General features: G+C 36.1%; 1 protein-coding gene across 1 annotated transcript; it reads left to right on the top strand.

Annotated features, from left to right (window-relative positions):
* Positions 1-1,034: 1,034 nt before the first annotated feature.
* LOC112722180 (protein JINGUBANG-like) lies at positions 1,035-2,540 on the top strand. The gene has a single exon (XM_025773148.3). It carries the CDS (start codon positions 1,089-1,091, stop codon positions 2,133-2,135), a length of 1,047 nt encoding a protein of 348 aa, XP_025628933.1. The 5' UTR covers positions 1,035-1,088; the 3' UTR covers positions 2,136-2,540.
* The last annotated feature ends 14,261 nt before the right edge of the window (positions 2,541-16,801 follow it).

Below are 16,801 nucleotides of genomic sequence, written 5' to 3'. Positions count from 1 at the left end.
GGAAGTTATATTTTGGTAGAGTTGTTATATATTTGAATCTCCATTGTATATATGTTTTATGTTTGTCCCTCTTAGAGGTTGACTCGGAGAAATAGGTTATCACTTTTCTGATTTGGGTTACTTTGGGGTGTATGTGTGTATATATACTCTGGCCGGTCTTAACTTCGTGAGCCGATACAGAAACTTTGTTATCTGTATCTTGGAACTCTTCTTTTATAGATTTATGTTTTGTTTTATTCTTATCCTATCCGGTTTACGTTTATCTCTTGCGTGAATGATGTGCTTTTCTGTTTGACGCTTTTGTTTAACTTTCCTTCAAAAGGCTCCTAGATATAAACCCTTTTCAACTACATTATGTATATATTTTACTTTAGAGGTCGTAGCGTCTCCCCACCTCTGTTTTACATCCTAGGTATAAAGTTCTGTGTGATAGGGTGTTATACGAGTTGGCGACAAACATGACGACTGACGACAGGCGAAGAGCTGCAAAATAGGACTAGAGAGCAAATATTGACAAACGAGGGGAGGACCCTCGAACACGACGAACCATGAGGATTGCGAACGACCATGAGAAACCTAGTGGCGATCTTGAGCGTGACGGACAACGGCGGTGAGATGGATAGCAGTGCGATGGAGGTTAGGGTTTTCAGAACTTTTTAAGCAAGAACTGTGAGATGGACGGATGACGGCAGAAACACGACTAAAGAGAACGAACAGACGAGTGAGACGATGAAGATTTTGTGCACCTGCGATTGGGGTGAACGAAGAGGCACACGACGATGAAGGACATAGCAACGGGGATCGGTTCGACCAGTTAGTTCAATCTCATTTTGAAAACATTAATTATAAAATATTCCAATCAACCACACCGATTCCGAGGGTCCAACATATCTCAGTGGATCCCACCAACTAACTCCTCAAACCCTCCATAGATGCCACGTGTCCAGCCTTAAAAAAACCTCCGCGTGTCCCTCTGGCAACAAATCCCATCCACTACTTAATGTTCCCGCTTCATTACCACTACCACCAGTCCACCACCAACACCTTTTCCTTCTTCTTCTTGTTGAATTAACTTCCACTTCTAAAATATGAACGACCACCATTTTATTACTTCTCTCAAAACCCTAACCCCACATATCACGTGCATGGCGGTGCACCGTAACCTACTCTATGCCGCATCCCTAAACCTCATCAACGTCTTCGACTTCTCTCACTACTACAGCCACGTCGACGCCTTCAACGACACCAACCCGTCCTCCGGTTTCGTCAAATCCATAACCTTCACCGCCACAAAAGTCTTCACCGCACACCAAGACCGAAAGATTCGAATCTGGTTCATCACCTCCTCAAAGCGACACCGTTTCCTGTCTTCCCTTCCAACCGTTAAAGACTGCATTCGCCGCTGCATCGTTCCGAGGAACTACGTCAGCGTCCGACGCCACCGTAGGAGCCTCTGGATCCAGCATTGCGACACCGTTTCGGGCTTGGCACTGAACAAAGGTCTCATGTATTCGGTTTCTTGGGACAAGAGCCTCAAGGTTTGGGACTTAAACGGTTACCGGTGTTTGGAGTCCGTTAAGGCGGCGCATGAGGACGCTATTAACGCCGTCGTGGTTGCAACTGACGGAACCGTTTACACGGCTTCGGCGGATGGGTGCATTAAGGTTTGGGAGAGGGATGATAAGGTGAAACGCCACGTGCTCGTGAGCACCGTGGGGAAGAAGAGATCGGGGGTTAATGCGCTTGCATTATCGGACGGTGGGGATTTGTTTTCTGGGGGATGCGATGGCGGGATCTGTAGGTGGGAGAGGAAGTGTAGTGTAAACAAAGGAAACGACGTCGTTTTGGTGGAGAGGTTGAGGGGTCACGGTGGGGCCATTTTGTGTATGATCAGCGTATGTGGTTTGTTGGTGAGTGGGTCATTGGATCGGACGGTCAGGATTTGGCAGAGGGAAAAGGAGAATAGTGGGTTCTGTTGCAGGCTTGTTTTGGAAGGGCATGAGAAACCGGTGAAGTCGTTGGTTGCGTTTTCAAAGGGTGAAGAAGGTGATGATGAGTCAAACGGTGTCGTTACGATCTTAAGTGGAAGCCTTGATGGGGATATTAGGGTGTGGAAGGTGTTTGGTTTGGCTTGAATGTAATTTCATTGATTTCTATAAGTTCTAACTACGAAGGCCTGATTTCCTTTCAACATTTTATGTGAGGAATTTATCTTGGCATACAAATATAAGAATCACATAAATATATGAGAGACATAGTCAGACCGAATCTTAGTAATTAAGTGGTAAAAGATGTAATATATAAAATACAATTTTCAGCTATTTACCAGTTTGAATCATTGTCCTAGTTGCCTAGGTTGAAAGTAAACTTGAAAATTATATATGGTAATAATTCTGTCGTGAATTTACGCACCCGTATAAGTTGAGTGATTGTATTATTAGTTTGTTACTTTCTTACAAGCTAGTAGCTGATGATATTGTACACAAAAATCAGCAATCCATATTCCAACATCATCAATAATATTGTTGAATGTTAGTTGATACCTGATAGTCACTAGTCAAGTCGTAGATTTCTATATTTATGTTCAACTTAATCCCTGTATTCTCTGCAGAGCAAGCCCGCAAAATGATGAGTTGATTATTTAACATATTCAACCAGTAGTCTATAATATAATTAAATTATTGTTAGTACTCTTGGTTGAATCTGTTTGACATTAACCCAGCTGGTTATCATAATATGTTTCAAAATGAAGGTATATTGCATGTGTTACATGCAACCATCTTTCTTTTATATATAGAAGATATTCGTCTGATGGTATACACCGGACCATATTGGTAGTGGCTTTAACAATTATGCAAGCTTTTCTTTCTTTTATTCATCATCCTTTAATTTAAAAATTCAGCTCGTACGGCCTTCTTGCTAGTACATTATACCTACACCAATTATAATTATGTATGTAGAAGTAATTAAATTAAGAAAAGAAGAAACCTCTAATGTTCACTTTTTTTTTGTAATGAAAATTGTTGTCTGGGATTGGAATATAAAGCAAAAATGTTAAAAGACTTCTTTTTCTTTTTGTAATGAGACTTCATTACATTTTGTTATAATCAAAGTTTTTTATACTAAGAATCAAATATTTAAAAATAAATAAATAAGTAAATAGTGCTAATGTAGCCGAATGAATATTCATTCTGCAATCTTGGTTTACTGAACATTATTTTCTGCACAAACTAAGTCTGAGTGTAACGAACGTGAATACATTGATGGAACAAATATGAGGAAGAAAAATCTGCGTATCATTCAGGCACTTGTTATTAAGCAAAATTTAATCAATTGCTTCTTGACTATCTCTAAAATGGAACTTTGTTATTCTTGCTGAAATGGAGTAACTGTAACTCTCATCAGTTGTTGATAGCAAATTAAATAAACTTGTCCTACAAACTTGTAAAATTTGTGAATGAAATAAACCAAAACTTCTATGTATTCTTGTATTCCTCAACCCCTATCCTCATAAAATTGGTATATTGGACTAACTATTTGCATAATAATGTGTAGTGTTTAACTAATAATAGTGGATCGTTACAAGAAAATAAAACATTTATAATAAAAAATTTGTATTAAATTTAAAATTATTATAAATTATAATTTTTTTAATAATAATTAATTATTATTATAGAATAAGAAATATTTTGTAATAACAAAAAATTTTGTTGTAAAACGTTTTAATATTTTGTAACGATAACATATTTTTTTGTTATAAATTATGTTAACTTTTGTATTGAATTTATTTTTTATTATAAAATATTATAATGTTTTGTAATAAAATATTATATTGTTACAAAAATTTAAAATATTTTATAACAAAAAATTAATTTGTTACAAAATAGAATATTTTTATAATAATTATTTATTTGTCACAAAATTCAAAAATTTATTGTAACTAATAAAAAATTATATTTTAAGATATTAAATGTAAGATTATGAATTTTCGAAAATTAAAATAATGAGTTAGTTATAATTAGGGCTAGCAATATATAGTACTCAACCCACTGTGGGTAGGGTAAAGCTCGGTCCGGGTATGCCTGTGGGTAGGGTAGGGTACGGGTTTATAGTGTACCCTACCCTACCTAGGGTAAAGCTCGGTCCGGGTATGCCTGTGGGTAGGGTAGGGTACGGGTTTATAGTGTACCCTACCCTACCTACCTGCATCTCATATATAATACATATTTTATAAAAATTGGGTATATAGTGAAGGAGATGAGAGTTGAATCTACAACCTCCCTCATGTAATGACTTGCAATAAATGAGCAACCACTAAACTAGTTAGTTAATTTAGTAATTTAGAGTATTAATTTTTATTTTTTATTTTATTAATATGTATGAAATTTGGAATGATTGAATTTTATATTTGTTTTGAAAAAAAATTAATATTTCTGTGGGTAGGGTATATAGTAGGGTAGGGTTTAGAATTTTAGGGTGTGGGTAAGGTTAGGGTTGAGAGATTCTTAACCTGCGGGTTGGGTAGGATAGAGTTTTAATGAAATTTTCAACCTGCGAATGGGTTAGGGTAGAGTCCAAACTCTACCCTATCCTACCTATTGCCAGCCCTAGTTATAATTTATTATATTTATTTAAGATTTTGTATTTAGAAAATTACTTCACTAAAAATATTTAAGTCAAATTGATGATACTTTGAGTTTAAAATTATTTTAGACTCATATAAATTTCATAATAAGTGGGTATTTTTTAATTTAAAATTTAAAATTTTAGTAATTAAGAAATAATGAGAATTTGATAATTTAATTTAAAAAATTAGAATTCATAGTTTAATTTTATGAACTAAAAAAACTAATTGGACTATCTCTAATTTTAAATTAAAGTTCTCATTTGAAATCAATTAGCAAGTTGATAAATAAATTGTATTCTTAAAATAGTTTTAATAGATTATATTTGATTTTCAATACTGCTCCATTATCTAATTTTATGCAAATTATTGTATTACCTTTATTCCTTTTAGCTAAATGTTATAATTTTTTATACCAAAACTGTGTCGTTTTGGTCATTAAAATAAAGAGAGAGAAACCTTAAACTAGGCTCGGTGTAACGCTCACTCCTTCTCCTTCCTCTCACCTCTGCCTTTCGGTCGAGTTCCTCCCTCACTCCTTCACCTGCTCCGTCCAGGCACACCCTGTCACTGTTGTCGTCGCAACTGCTCGAAGCTATTCCCAACTATGGTTTGATGATCGGGGAATTACACCAGTTTGAATTTTTTCACTTAAAATAACTTCCGTTGTAAGTATAGACCAAACCGGCAACCAACTCCCACCATCAAAGTTTAATTTTCAAATAAAAATAACCGAGAGTAATTAAATCTCGGGTCGTCTCCCTCGGACAATGCAATTAAGGTGTCACTTTCTTGGTTGTGAGAAAAAGGAGGTTTTAAAGTGAGGAACGAAAGATTAAAAGAACTAGGATATAAAAGAACTAAGAAAATGTCAAAATTGAAATTAGTGCAAGTAAAAAGGAAACTAGATAAAAAATTAGTGAAAATACTATAAATGCATAAAAGAGCCTTGACTTAGGAATGAGAATTAAGGAATCCTATCATCGTCATAACCACAACTATAGCAACTATGATGAGTCAATCTCGCTTCGTCAACCCCTAACATCAAGGAGTAAGTCAAGCAAATTTAGTTGACTGGTGCGTGAAATAAGAACTCGCACAACTGAACCAGCAAGTGCACTGGATCGTCCAAGTAATCCTAAGGTGAGTTAGGGTCGATCCTATGGGTTGGCTTGAATCAAGCTATGGACACCTTGTAGATCTTAGTCAGGTGATTAGAAAAGATAGTTTGTTGAGAGAAACGCATAAAACAAGAATATGGATGAAATTACTTAATTTGAGTGAAACCAGTGATAAGAGAACGATTGAGATTTCAGAGATGCTTCATTCTTCTGGATCAACCTTTCCTACTGTCTTCTCCAACTGTGAGTGGTTCTTTCCATAGCAGGCTATAAGTGATCAACGCTGGTTTAATGGCCGCCACTTTTCCTCTCTCAGGCCGAACACCAGGTTTAGTGTGCGCCCAATCTGAATGAGGGTGGAGCTCCTTTAGTTCATCCCCTTGATGATCCTACTCAAGTTGCCACAAACAAGATCGAATCTTCCAGATCAGAGAATGTTGCGCCTTTGGTTCTATCCTCTACCACAAAGACCCTAATCTCCCCATACCTCGGCTGAACTGGTGTTTCGAGAAGTCCCCAACGAATTCATGGATTAGCCGTCTAAGAGATGTATAATCAAGCTTGTGGTTCAGTAATATCTGGTTAAGGACTCACATTGAACCCATGTAGAATGAGGATAAGTGTCACGGTTCATCTCATTCATAAGGTTGAAGAACGAAGATACATCTTAGAATAGAGTCATACATGAATTGAATAGAACAGTAGTACTTTTATTAATCCATAAAAATCAGCAGAGCTCCTAACCTTAACCTTAGGAGATTAGTGACTCATACTGTACATAATAGTGTTAAAAAATAATGGGGGAGTAAGAAAATCAAAAGTTGGGTGATCTTCTCCTATATATACTAATATAATGACTAAGGATTACAGAAATAAGATAAACTAAGTTGATAGTGCGAAAATCCACTTTTGGAGCCCACTTGGTGAGTGTTTGGGATGAGCTTAAGTGTTTTCCACGTGCTAATGTCCCTTAGGGGCATTGAACGCTGGCTAGGGAGCCCCTTTTGGGTGTTGAAATCCAGTTGCTCTCCTGTGGGCACTGGACGCCAGGACTAGGGCTGGTGGCTGGCGTTGAACGCCAGTTTGGGGCCTTCATTTCCAAAACAAAGTATGGACTATTATATATTTCTGAAAAGCCTTGGATGTTAGCTTTCCCTAGCCATTGAGAGCGCACTATTTGAACTTTTGTAGCTCCAGAAAAGCTCCTTTCGAGTGCATGGAGGTCAGATCCTGACAGCATCTGCAGTCCTTTCTCTGCTTCTAAATCAGACTTCTACTCAAGCTCTTCAATTTTAGCCAGAAAATACCTGAAATCACCATAAAACACACAAACTCAAAGTAGAATCCAAAAATGTGAATTTTGCACTAAAACCTATGAAAACATAATAAAACTTAAACAAAACATAATGAAAACTATATGAAAATGATGCCAAAAAGCGTATAAAATATTCGCTCATCATTGACCTTAATCAATAAGTCCTAGCTAACTTACTAATTACTTAGTAAAAAGCTAGCGTCAATAGAAACAAGAATCAAGTAACTACCCAAGAATTACCTCTAAATGTCGGACATTATGACTCTAGTATCCTAGGAACTCATTTCCCAAGCCAAGGTGTGAAAATCTACTCAAAATTACCAAGTGGCATTTTCACAAACACTTGGTAGGCATGAAAGCAAAACATAAGAAATTGCAAAGGAAAATGAAAACTATAACCAAAATATTCACAATATCAACAATAAACATTCAAACAAACAAAGAAAATCATAAAATATTAAATTCATCAACCAAAACTTCAAAAAATTAAAATTGCATATATTAACAAAGTGACTTAAAATAGAAGAAAGTGTAGCAATAGTAGTAAAATTAAAAAGGAAATTAAAGAGTACTTACAATGAGATAGCAAAATCCAAGATCAAAGCTTAACTATAAAATGCTTCAATGGAAATTAAGTAAACCCTAAGAGAGAATTTTTCTATCTACACTCTCCTACTCCTAATGTGTTTTCTACCCTAAAAGAGAGCTTCCTAAAACTAATCCTAAGCTAATACCTTGATATGTGTTGATGTCTCCTTCATATAGCACCTCAAACCAGTTTCAACATACTCAAAATTGGGGCAAAGAGACCCAAAAATCGCGAGCCACGTGCTTCATTAATGAAATCACGCGTGTGTGCGTACGCACACTTGCTGGTTTTTGCACTTGTGCGTACGCACAACACTTGGTTGTGTGCTTCTCACTACAAGAAAATACGTCTATTGCAACGCTTTTAAAGCGTGGCAAAAAGCTGAAAAAAGCGTGGCGATAGCTTTTCGCCACACTTTTTGAGCTATCGCCCATTTTTAAAAGGGTCACAATTGCTAGCGTGGCGGTTGCTCTATCGCTACGCTTTTGATGACCTATCACCACGCTTTTTACATATTGCCACGCTTAAAAGCGTGGCCGTATGTGGGAAATATAGCCACGCTTTTAAACCGTGGCCGTATGTGGGAGATATAGCCACACTTTTAAAGCGTGGCCATATGTGAGATATGGCCACGCTTTTGAAGCGAGCCAATAGAGATAGATATGGCCACACTTTAAAAGCGTGGCGATAGAGATAGATATGGCCACGCTTTTAAAGCGTGGCAATAGCGAGATACGGTCACGCTTTTAAAACGTGGCGATAGCGAGATATACGGCCACGCTTTTAAAGCGTGACAATAGCCTTATTAAATTAAAAAAAAAAATCCTTTTTCTGATTTTACCTTCATCGCTGCACAATATAAATTTTCAATCCTTTTTTATCACGAAACCTATAAATATAGTATGCAATTTTTATTACAAGACAAATCAAACCCTAATTAGTGACATATACAATTTTTGTTATAATTATTTTATACATTAAAAAAGTAATACTCAAATACAAAATAAATCTCGAGTTCAAATTCTAAAACTAAACCATCTAAATGCATACTTTGATAAAGAACAAATAAATCTCTAAAACAGATCAAAATTTGCACAATTTATAGTTAAGGGAGTTCTAATTCAACACCCATCTAAATCCCAACTCCCACCTCACTCCAATTTAACACCATCAGCACAATGTTTGGTTGGTAACAAGCTCCATTTTGGAGAATAGCACTACAAAGCTCCATTCCCACAAGCATAATCTATTGCTTTCTGAAGTGCTTGATCACTACACCATCTTTGCATAAACAGTACAGCGATATATGGCAAATAATAAAAAAGAATAGTCAGCTTATACAACAATCAAAATATTCAATTCAGGAATAGCAAAATCAACAAGGGAACAAAAAACATGTTTAGAAATTTCCTTAACTAGCAACTAAAATTTACTCTCTCAACTAGAATTACATAGCATGTCTTTGATCATCATAGTAGAAATCCACCTCACAAGAACTTAAAGCAAGAAAAAACATGACTAGAAGATAATCAATTATAGGAACTCATGATGTCAGAGAAAACATACATGGATCAGCAGCTATGTACCTGGGTGACCGATAGTTAAGTAGTACCATGAGGGAAGGGTGAAAAGAACCCCCATCGGGGAGTAAAATAGAACATGAAATCGTAAGCTCCCAAGCAGTGGGAGGATCCCAGCCCGGGACTCTAACCGCGTGCCTGTTGAAGAATGAGCCGACGACTCATAGGCAGTGGCTTGGTTAAGGGAAACCACCGGTAGCAATAAAAAAACTATATCAGTTGCATGGTAGTTCCATCATACTGTATTATCATGCCATTACTACGTTTAATTTCTTTACAAGTAAGTACAATTACAGTGCTAATCACTTCTGATCTTTCTAATTTGAAACTTCAAAAATAGAAAGACTTACTTCAATATTAAGGCACTGTTCTGGGGAATTGTGTACAGCTTAACATAGGCACTGTCTCTGGACTACAAAATATAAGAAAACATTGAAACGATAGAGATGTACAAATAAGTTTGTATGTCATATAGCAGAGGCATCTTATATATTTATGTATTTGTCTATTTATTAAAATAAGTTTATATCTTTTCATTTTTATATAGTCTCCTAGCTAGCCTAACCTAACGAAAAAGTGTGTATATAAAAAATGATCTATTTAAAGCAGTTAACTATCATATAGGCCTCTAGTACAACTAATATGAAAGCAGGACTGTCAAGTATTTTCCATAAAATGAAATAGGAAAAAAAATATTTTCCATAAAACCCCTTATTACACCTAGCAACTTTTCATTTCCGTACATGTTCCCTCCAATCTTTTCAGCGCACGAAAGCGGTTAACTATCATTTTCGTACATATTTGCACTCACCTGCCAAGTAAATTTTGTAATATAATTTATATATATTCGATTAGATATTATGATTTTTGCTAAAAAAATCAATTAATTACTACTAGATCAAGTCTTTTTTGTCTTTAATTTGAGTAGTATTTTACATGAATATATATATATATATATATATATATATATATATATATATATATATATATATATATATATATATATATATATTAACGGTTCTCACATATCATCTTCGCATAAATTTTTTTCTAAGAACTATTGAAACATGATTAAAGAATATCCTAATGGAAGTGTTTAATATTTCTTGCAACTTTCTGTCAATAATCCACAAATTAACTATACAGAAAAGAAAATTGATACCTGAACTATACCGCCAAGACCTTGCTTTTTGGCTTCTCAATGCTGTAAGCAGTAGGCCAAAGGACAGAACCAAAGCAAACATGCCATTTCCAAATCTCCATTGTAAGAACCACAACTAATCAACCGGTTAATTAAGTTATTATAATACACAGATTAGACTCCGAAAAGTTAAAGAGAGAATTAGAAGATTTAAAGGTGATTTTTGGACTCAGAAGGTATTTTTGAGTCAGAAAATGTGTTTTCTACGAAAAATCGTAAAAAATTACAAACCGGCAGTCGAACCGGTTGAACCATTTCAAGTCTGCCTGGTTCTGCGCGAGAAAAAGTGGAAATAATCAAAAACCTTAGAAAAACATTAGAAATGGAAAACTGGGCGTTAACTTTAAAGGTTTGGCTCGCAGTTGGGCCAAACGGGCTAAAAACGCTAACGGGTTGGACTGGGCCCAAGTTGGGCCCAAGCCCAAGATATATAAGGTTCATTTAATAAACCATCACCTCATAAACACACACAAACTTCAGATTTGAAAGAGGGAAGGAGAGGAAGAAGAGAATACTATTCACACCTCTCTATGGCTACGCTTTTTAAGCGTAGCAAAAAAAGCATGGCCAAATCTCTAATCAATTGCCACCTTCATAAAAGCGTGGCCATTAATCCTTTTCGCCACGCTTTTGAAGCGTAGCAAAAAAAGTGGCCAAATCTCTCTTCAATTGCCACCCTCATAAAAGCGTGGCTATTGACCACTTTTGGCCATGCTTTTAAAGCGTGGCAAAAAAAAGTATGGCCATAGGCCTTTTTTCTTGTAGTGACAGATAGAAAACCAAGCTGAAATATTACTGCACAAACAACAAAAAAAGGAAACTCCAATTGATCTCAGAGAAAATAGTATCGTCCTAATAAAAAGGACAATGTATTAAATTCACAAGCTAAAACTAATTCAAAAGCTAATTTGAATGAATAAGTAAAACTCATTATTCCAATTAATTAAAACCTAATTTTAATTTCACCAAACTAATAAGAGGCATCACAAAAATAAGCGACATAAGTTTAATGCAATTGAAAGAAACTCAGTCACTAAACTCAACTAAAATCTTCTAACAACTCAAGCACTCTTAATCTCACCTTACTTAACCTAATATAACATTGTTTAATTTTACATCCATTAAAATAACATAACAAATCCTAATCACACAATTCATTAAACAAATTTAACCACTGATTTAACAAAAATCCTAACAAAATGCGAAAGTCACAAATTAATATGAAAAAAATAAAATAACCATACCAACAATAAATCTGATAATAGTGGTTGTAGGGTCTCTTTAACGTGGTGGTGATAGAGGTAGCAGTGACGCCAATGTGAACAACAACCACGGCGGAGGATGCGGCGGGGACAGCAGCAGCAACAGCTGGATCGACAATGACGTGCCGTGGTGGCACCAGCGGGTGCTCCAGGCTGTGCCGACAATGACGAGCAGCTCTTGTCGGTGGCGACGGCGAGAGTTTGATGGCAAGGGAGAGAGAAGAAGAGGAGAGAGAGAAGAGAAAGAGCGCATTCGAACAAGTGAGAGGAAAGGGTTTCGCGTTTGAATTTTAACCTAATTTTACTGTCAGATTTACTGGTAGATTTTTCTGATGGTAAATCACCAAAATGACGCATTTCATTAAACCGTGATACCAGCGAAATATACCGACAAAAAATTTGATGGTAACATTGGCGCAGATGAGGTATAATTTTGCGCCAATAATTACCTTCGGCTTTAGCAAAGGAAAATCTATTCCGACGGTAACGTTTTATCGCGACGAATTTCTCCTCCTTTCCATCGGAAAACGCGACATTAAATCCGCCGGTACAGTTCGACACTAAATCCGATGATAATTCAAACGATACTCAGCATTTTTCTTGTATTGATTTATTTTATAACAATTTTTTTTAAAACAAATTACACACATAATATACCAAATTGTATTTTTTTAATTATTTGATATATTAACTAATTTACTGGGCAAGTTAATATTTATATAATATATAATAACATAGATAATTCAAACATCTTTCATTTAACTAAGATTATTTTAAAGCAAAATAGCATTAAATCTAGTTCTATAAGTTCAATCACAATACAAAAGTTCTATATAGACTAATGTCTCGATGAATCAAAATATTATTGAGCCCTGCAGCTAGCATGTTGTCATCATTTTGATACTCCTATAAATATAAAAAAAACAAATAAAAAATAAGAAACATAAAATATTACTAATTAAAATTATAACATCAATCATCTACCAATCAATCTCTCAATTCAATGCCATGGTAAATCTAAATATCTGATATCTTACATATATTAGCATGATTCTAAAGACAATCTTAAATAATCAAAGTATATATAAGCTTGGATCTCTCATATGAAGATAAAAAAATAAACAAAAAACCAAAAGACCCAGGTTCTCATGATTAAGCACTCCACAATTATTATATTATGAAAGAATGAATAGCAATTATAGATTATAACATAGCTTTCGAATTCTTTTGATGTTTTGGTATTGTTTAATACTAATAATTGAATTAAAGAAGGTATAATAAATCAAATAAAAGCTTCATAGAAAATAAATTGAATTGAATTAAAAAATGACAAATATATAAATTATATATGACTCAAAGTGGCCTTCAAATTGCAGGAGATTTTCATTAGAAGCAAGATGATGCGTATTTTTGCAAATTACTATCGGCAAGTATATCGAGTCGTATCAAGTAATACCAAGGGAGTGGGTTATTATTCCCATGGAGATTAACGGACTAAGCAAGTAATGGTCAATTGATTAATCTAGTCAGACGGACTAAGCACGAAATTGTGATCATCAATGGCGCCATCAACATGGTACGCTCAATTGTAATCTCAACTTTTTATCACAACTTCGATACAACTAACCAGCAAGTGCACTGGGTCGTCCAAGTAATAAACCTTACGCGAGTAAGGGTCGATCCCACGGAGATTGTTGGTATGAAGCAAGCTATGGTCACCTTGTAAATCTCAGTCAGGCGGATATAAAATAGTTATGGAGTTTTCGAACATAAATAATAAATAGATAGAAAATAAGGATAGAAACACTATGTAATTCATTGGTGAGAATTTCAGATAAGCATATATAGATGCTTTTGTCCCTCTGAATCTCTGCTTTTCTGCTGTCTTCACCCAATCAGTCTCACTCCTTTCCATGGCTGGCTTTATGTAAGGGCATCACCGTTGTCAATGGCTACATCCCATCCTCTTGTGAAAATGGTCCAAATGCTCTGTCACAGCACGGCTAATCATCTGAGGTTCTCGATCATGCTGGAATAGGATTCACCCTCCTTTTGCGTCTGTCACTACGCCCAGCACTCGCGAGTTTGAAGCTCGTCACAGTCATTCAATCCCTGAATCCTACTCGGAATACCACAAACAAGGTTTAGACTTTCCGGATTCTCATGAATGCCGCCATCAATCTAGCTTACACCACGAAGATTCTGATTAAGAGATCTAAGAGATACTCATTCAATCTAAGGTAGAACGAAAGTGGTTGTTAGGCACGCATTCATAAGGAATGATGATGATTGTCACGTTCATCACATTCAGGTTGAAGTGCGAATGAATATCTTAGAAGCGGAACAAGTTGAATTGAATAGAAAAATAGTAGTACTTTGCATTAATCTTTGAGAAACAGCAGAGCTCCACACCTTAATCTATGGAGTGTAGAAACTCTACCGTTGAAAATACATAAGTGATAATGGAGTTCATTGGTCTCGGCCCCAGAGGGGAACCGGAGTAACCAAGACTGCGAAAACAATGATAAAAAGTTTTATTTATACTAAACTAGTCACTAGGGTTTACAAAAGTAAGTAATTGATGCATAAATCCACTTCCGGGGCCCACTTGGTGTGTGCTTGGGCTGAGCTTGAATGTTACACGTGCAGAGGCTCTTTCTGGAGTTGAACGCCAGGTTGTAACGTATTTCTGGCATTCAACTCTGGTTTGTGACTTGTTTCTGGCGTTTAACTCCAGACAGCAGCATAGAACTGGCGTTCAACACCCTTTTACGTCGTCTAAAATCGGCCAAAGTATGGACTATTATACATTGCTGGAAAGCCCTGGATGTCTACTTTCCAACGCAATTGGAAACGCGCCATTTTGAGTTCTTTAGATCCAGAAAATCCACTTTGAGTGCAGGGAGGTCAGAATCCAACAGCATCAGCAGTCCTTCTTCAACCTCTGAATCTGATTTTTGCTCAAGTCCCTCAATTTCAGCCAGAAAATACCTGAAATCACAGAAAAATACACAAACTCATAGTAAAGTCCAGAAATGTGAATTTAACATAAAAACTAATGAAAACATCCCTAAAAGTAACTAGATTCTACTAAAAACATACTAAAAACAATGCCAAAAAGCGTATAAATTATCCGCTCATCACAACACCAAACTTAAATTATTGTTTGTCCCCAAGCAACTAAAAATCAAATAGGATAAAAACAAGAGAATATACTATAAATTCCAAACTATCAATGAAACATAGCTCCAATTAAATGAGCGGGACTTGTAGCTTTTTGCCTCTTGAATAGTTTTGGCATCTCACTTTATCCATTGAGGTTCAGAATGATTGGCATCTATAGGAACTCAGAGTTCAGATAGTGTTATTGATTCTCCTAGTTCAGTATGATGATTCTTGAACACAGCTATTTTATGAGTCTTGGCCGTGGCCCTAAGCACTTTGTTTTCCAGTATTACCACCGGATACATAAATGCCACAGACACATAATTGGGTGAACCTTTTCAGATTGTGACTCAGATTTGCTAAAGTCCCCAATTAGAGGTGTCCAGGGTTCCTAAGCACACTCTTTTTTTTTCTTTGGACCTTGACTTTAACCGCTCAGTCTCAAGTTTTCACTTGACACCTACACGCCACAAGCACATGGTTAGGGACAACTTGGTTTAGCCGCTTAGGCCAGGATTTTATTCCTTTAGGCCCTCCTATCCACTGATGCTCAAAGCCTTGGGATCCTTTTTATTTGCCCTTGCCTTTTGGTTTTAAGGGTTATTGGCTTTTTGCTCTTGCCTCTTGGTTATAAGAGCTTTTGGCTTTTTCTGCTTGCTTTTTATTTTTATTTTTTTTCGCTATTTTTTTTCTTTTTTTCTGCAAGCTTTATTCTTTGCTGCTTTTTCTTGATTCCAGAATAATTTTTATGATTTTTCAGATTATCAAATAACATTTCTCCTTGTCATCATTCTTTCAAGAGCCAACATATTTAACATTCTTAAACAACAACTTCGAAAGACATATGCACTGTTCAAGCATTCATTCAGAAAACAAGAAGTATTGTCACCACATCAATATAATTAAACTAAGTTCAAGGATAAATTTGAAACTCATGTACTTCTTGTTCTTTTGAATTAAAACAGTTTTCATTTAAGAGAGGTGATGGATTCATAGGACATTCATAACTTTAAGACAAAGTTACTAATTACTAATGATCATGTAATGAAGACACAAACATGGATAAGCACTTAACATAGAGAAAACGAAAAACAGAGAATGTAAGAACAAGGAATGAGTCCACCTTAGTGATGGTGGCGTTTCCTTCTTGAGGAACCTATGATGTCCTTGAGCTCTTCTATGTCTCTTCCTTGTCTTTGTTGCTCCTCCCTCATTGCTTTTTGATCTTCTCTTATTTCATGAAGGATGATGGAGTGCTCTTGATGTTCCACCCTTAGTTGTCCCATGTTGGAACTTAATTCTCCTAGGGAGGTGTTGATTTGCTCCCAATAATTTTGTGGAGGAAAATGCATTGGAGGCATCTCCGGGATCTCATGGTGATGAGCTTCATGCGCCTCTTGAGCTCCATGAATGGGCTCTCTTGCTTGCTCCATCCTTTTCTTAATGATGGGCTTCTCTTCCTCAATGGGAATGTCTCCTTCTATGGAAGCTCCAGCTGAGTAACAGAGATGGTAAATAAGATGAGGAAAAGCTAGCCTTGCCATGGGGGAGGACTTTTCGGCTATTTTATAGAGTTCAAGGGAGATGACTTCATGAATTTCTACTTCCTCTCCAATCATGATGCTATGAATCATGATGGCCCGATCCACAGTAACTTCGGATCGATTGCTGGTGGGGATGATGGAGCGTTGTATGAACTCTAACCATCCTCTAGCTACAGGCTTGAGGTCCAGTCTTCTTAGTTGAACCGGCTTGCCTTTGGAGTCAATCTTCCATTGAGCTCCTTCCACACATATATTCCTAAGGACTTGGTCCAACCTTTGATTAAAATTGACCCTTTTAGTGTAGGGGCGTGCATCTCCTTGCATCATAGGCAAGTTAAACGCCAACCTCACATTTTCCGGACTAAAATCTAAGTATTTCGCCCGAACCATTGTAATATAA

This window comes from Arachis hypogaea, chromosome 11 (genome assembly GCF_003086295.3).
Source record: "Arachis hypogaea cultivar Tifrunner chromosome 11, arahy.Tifrunner.gnm2.J5K5, whole genome shotgun sequence".
Classification (NCBI taxonomy): Eukaryota; Viridiplantae; Streptophyta; class Magnoliopsida; order Fabales; family Fabaceae; genus Arachis; species Arachis hypogaea.
This window is presented reverse-complemented; position numbering and strand designations above follow the sequence as displayed.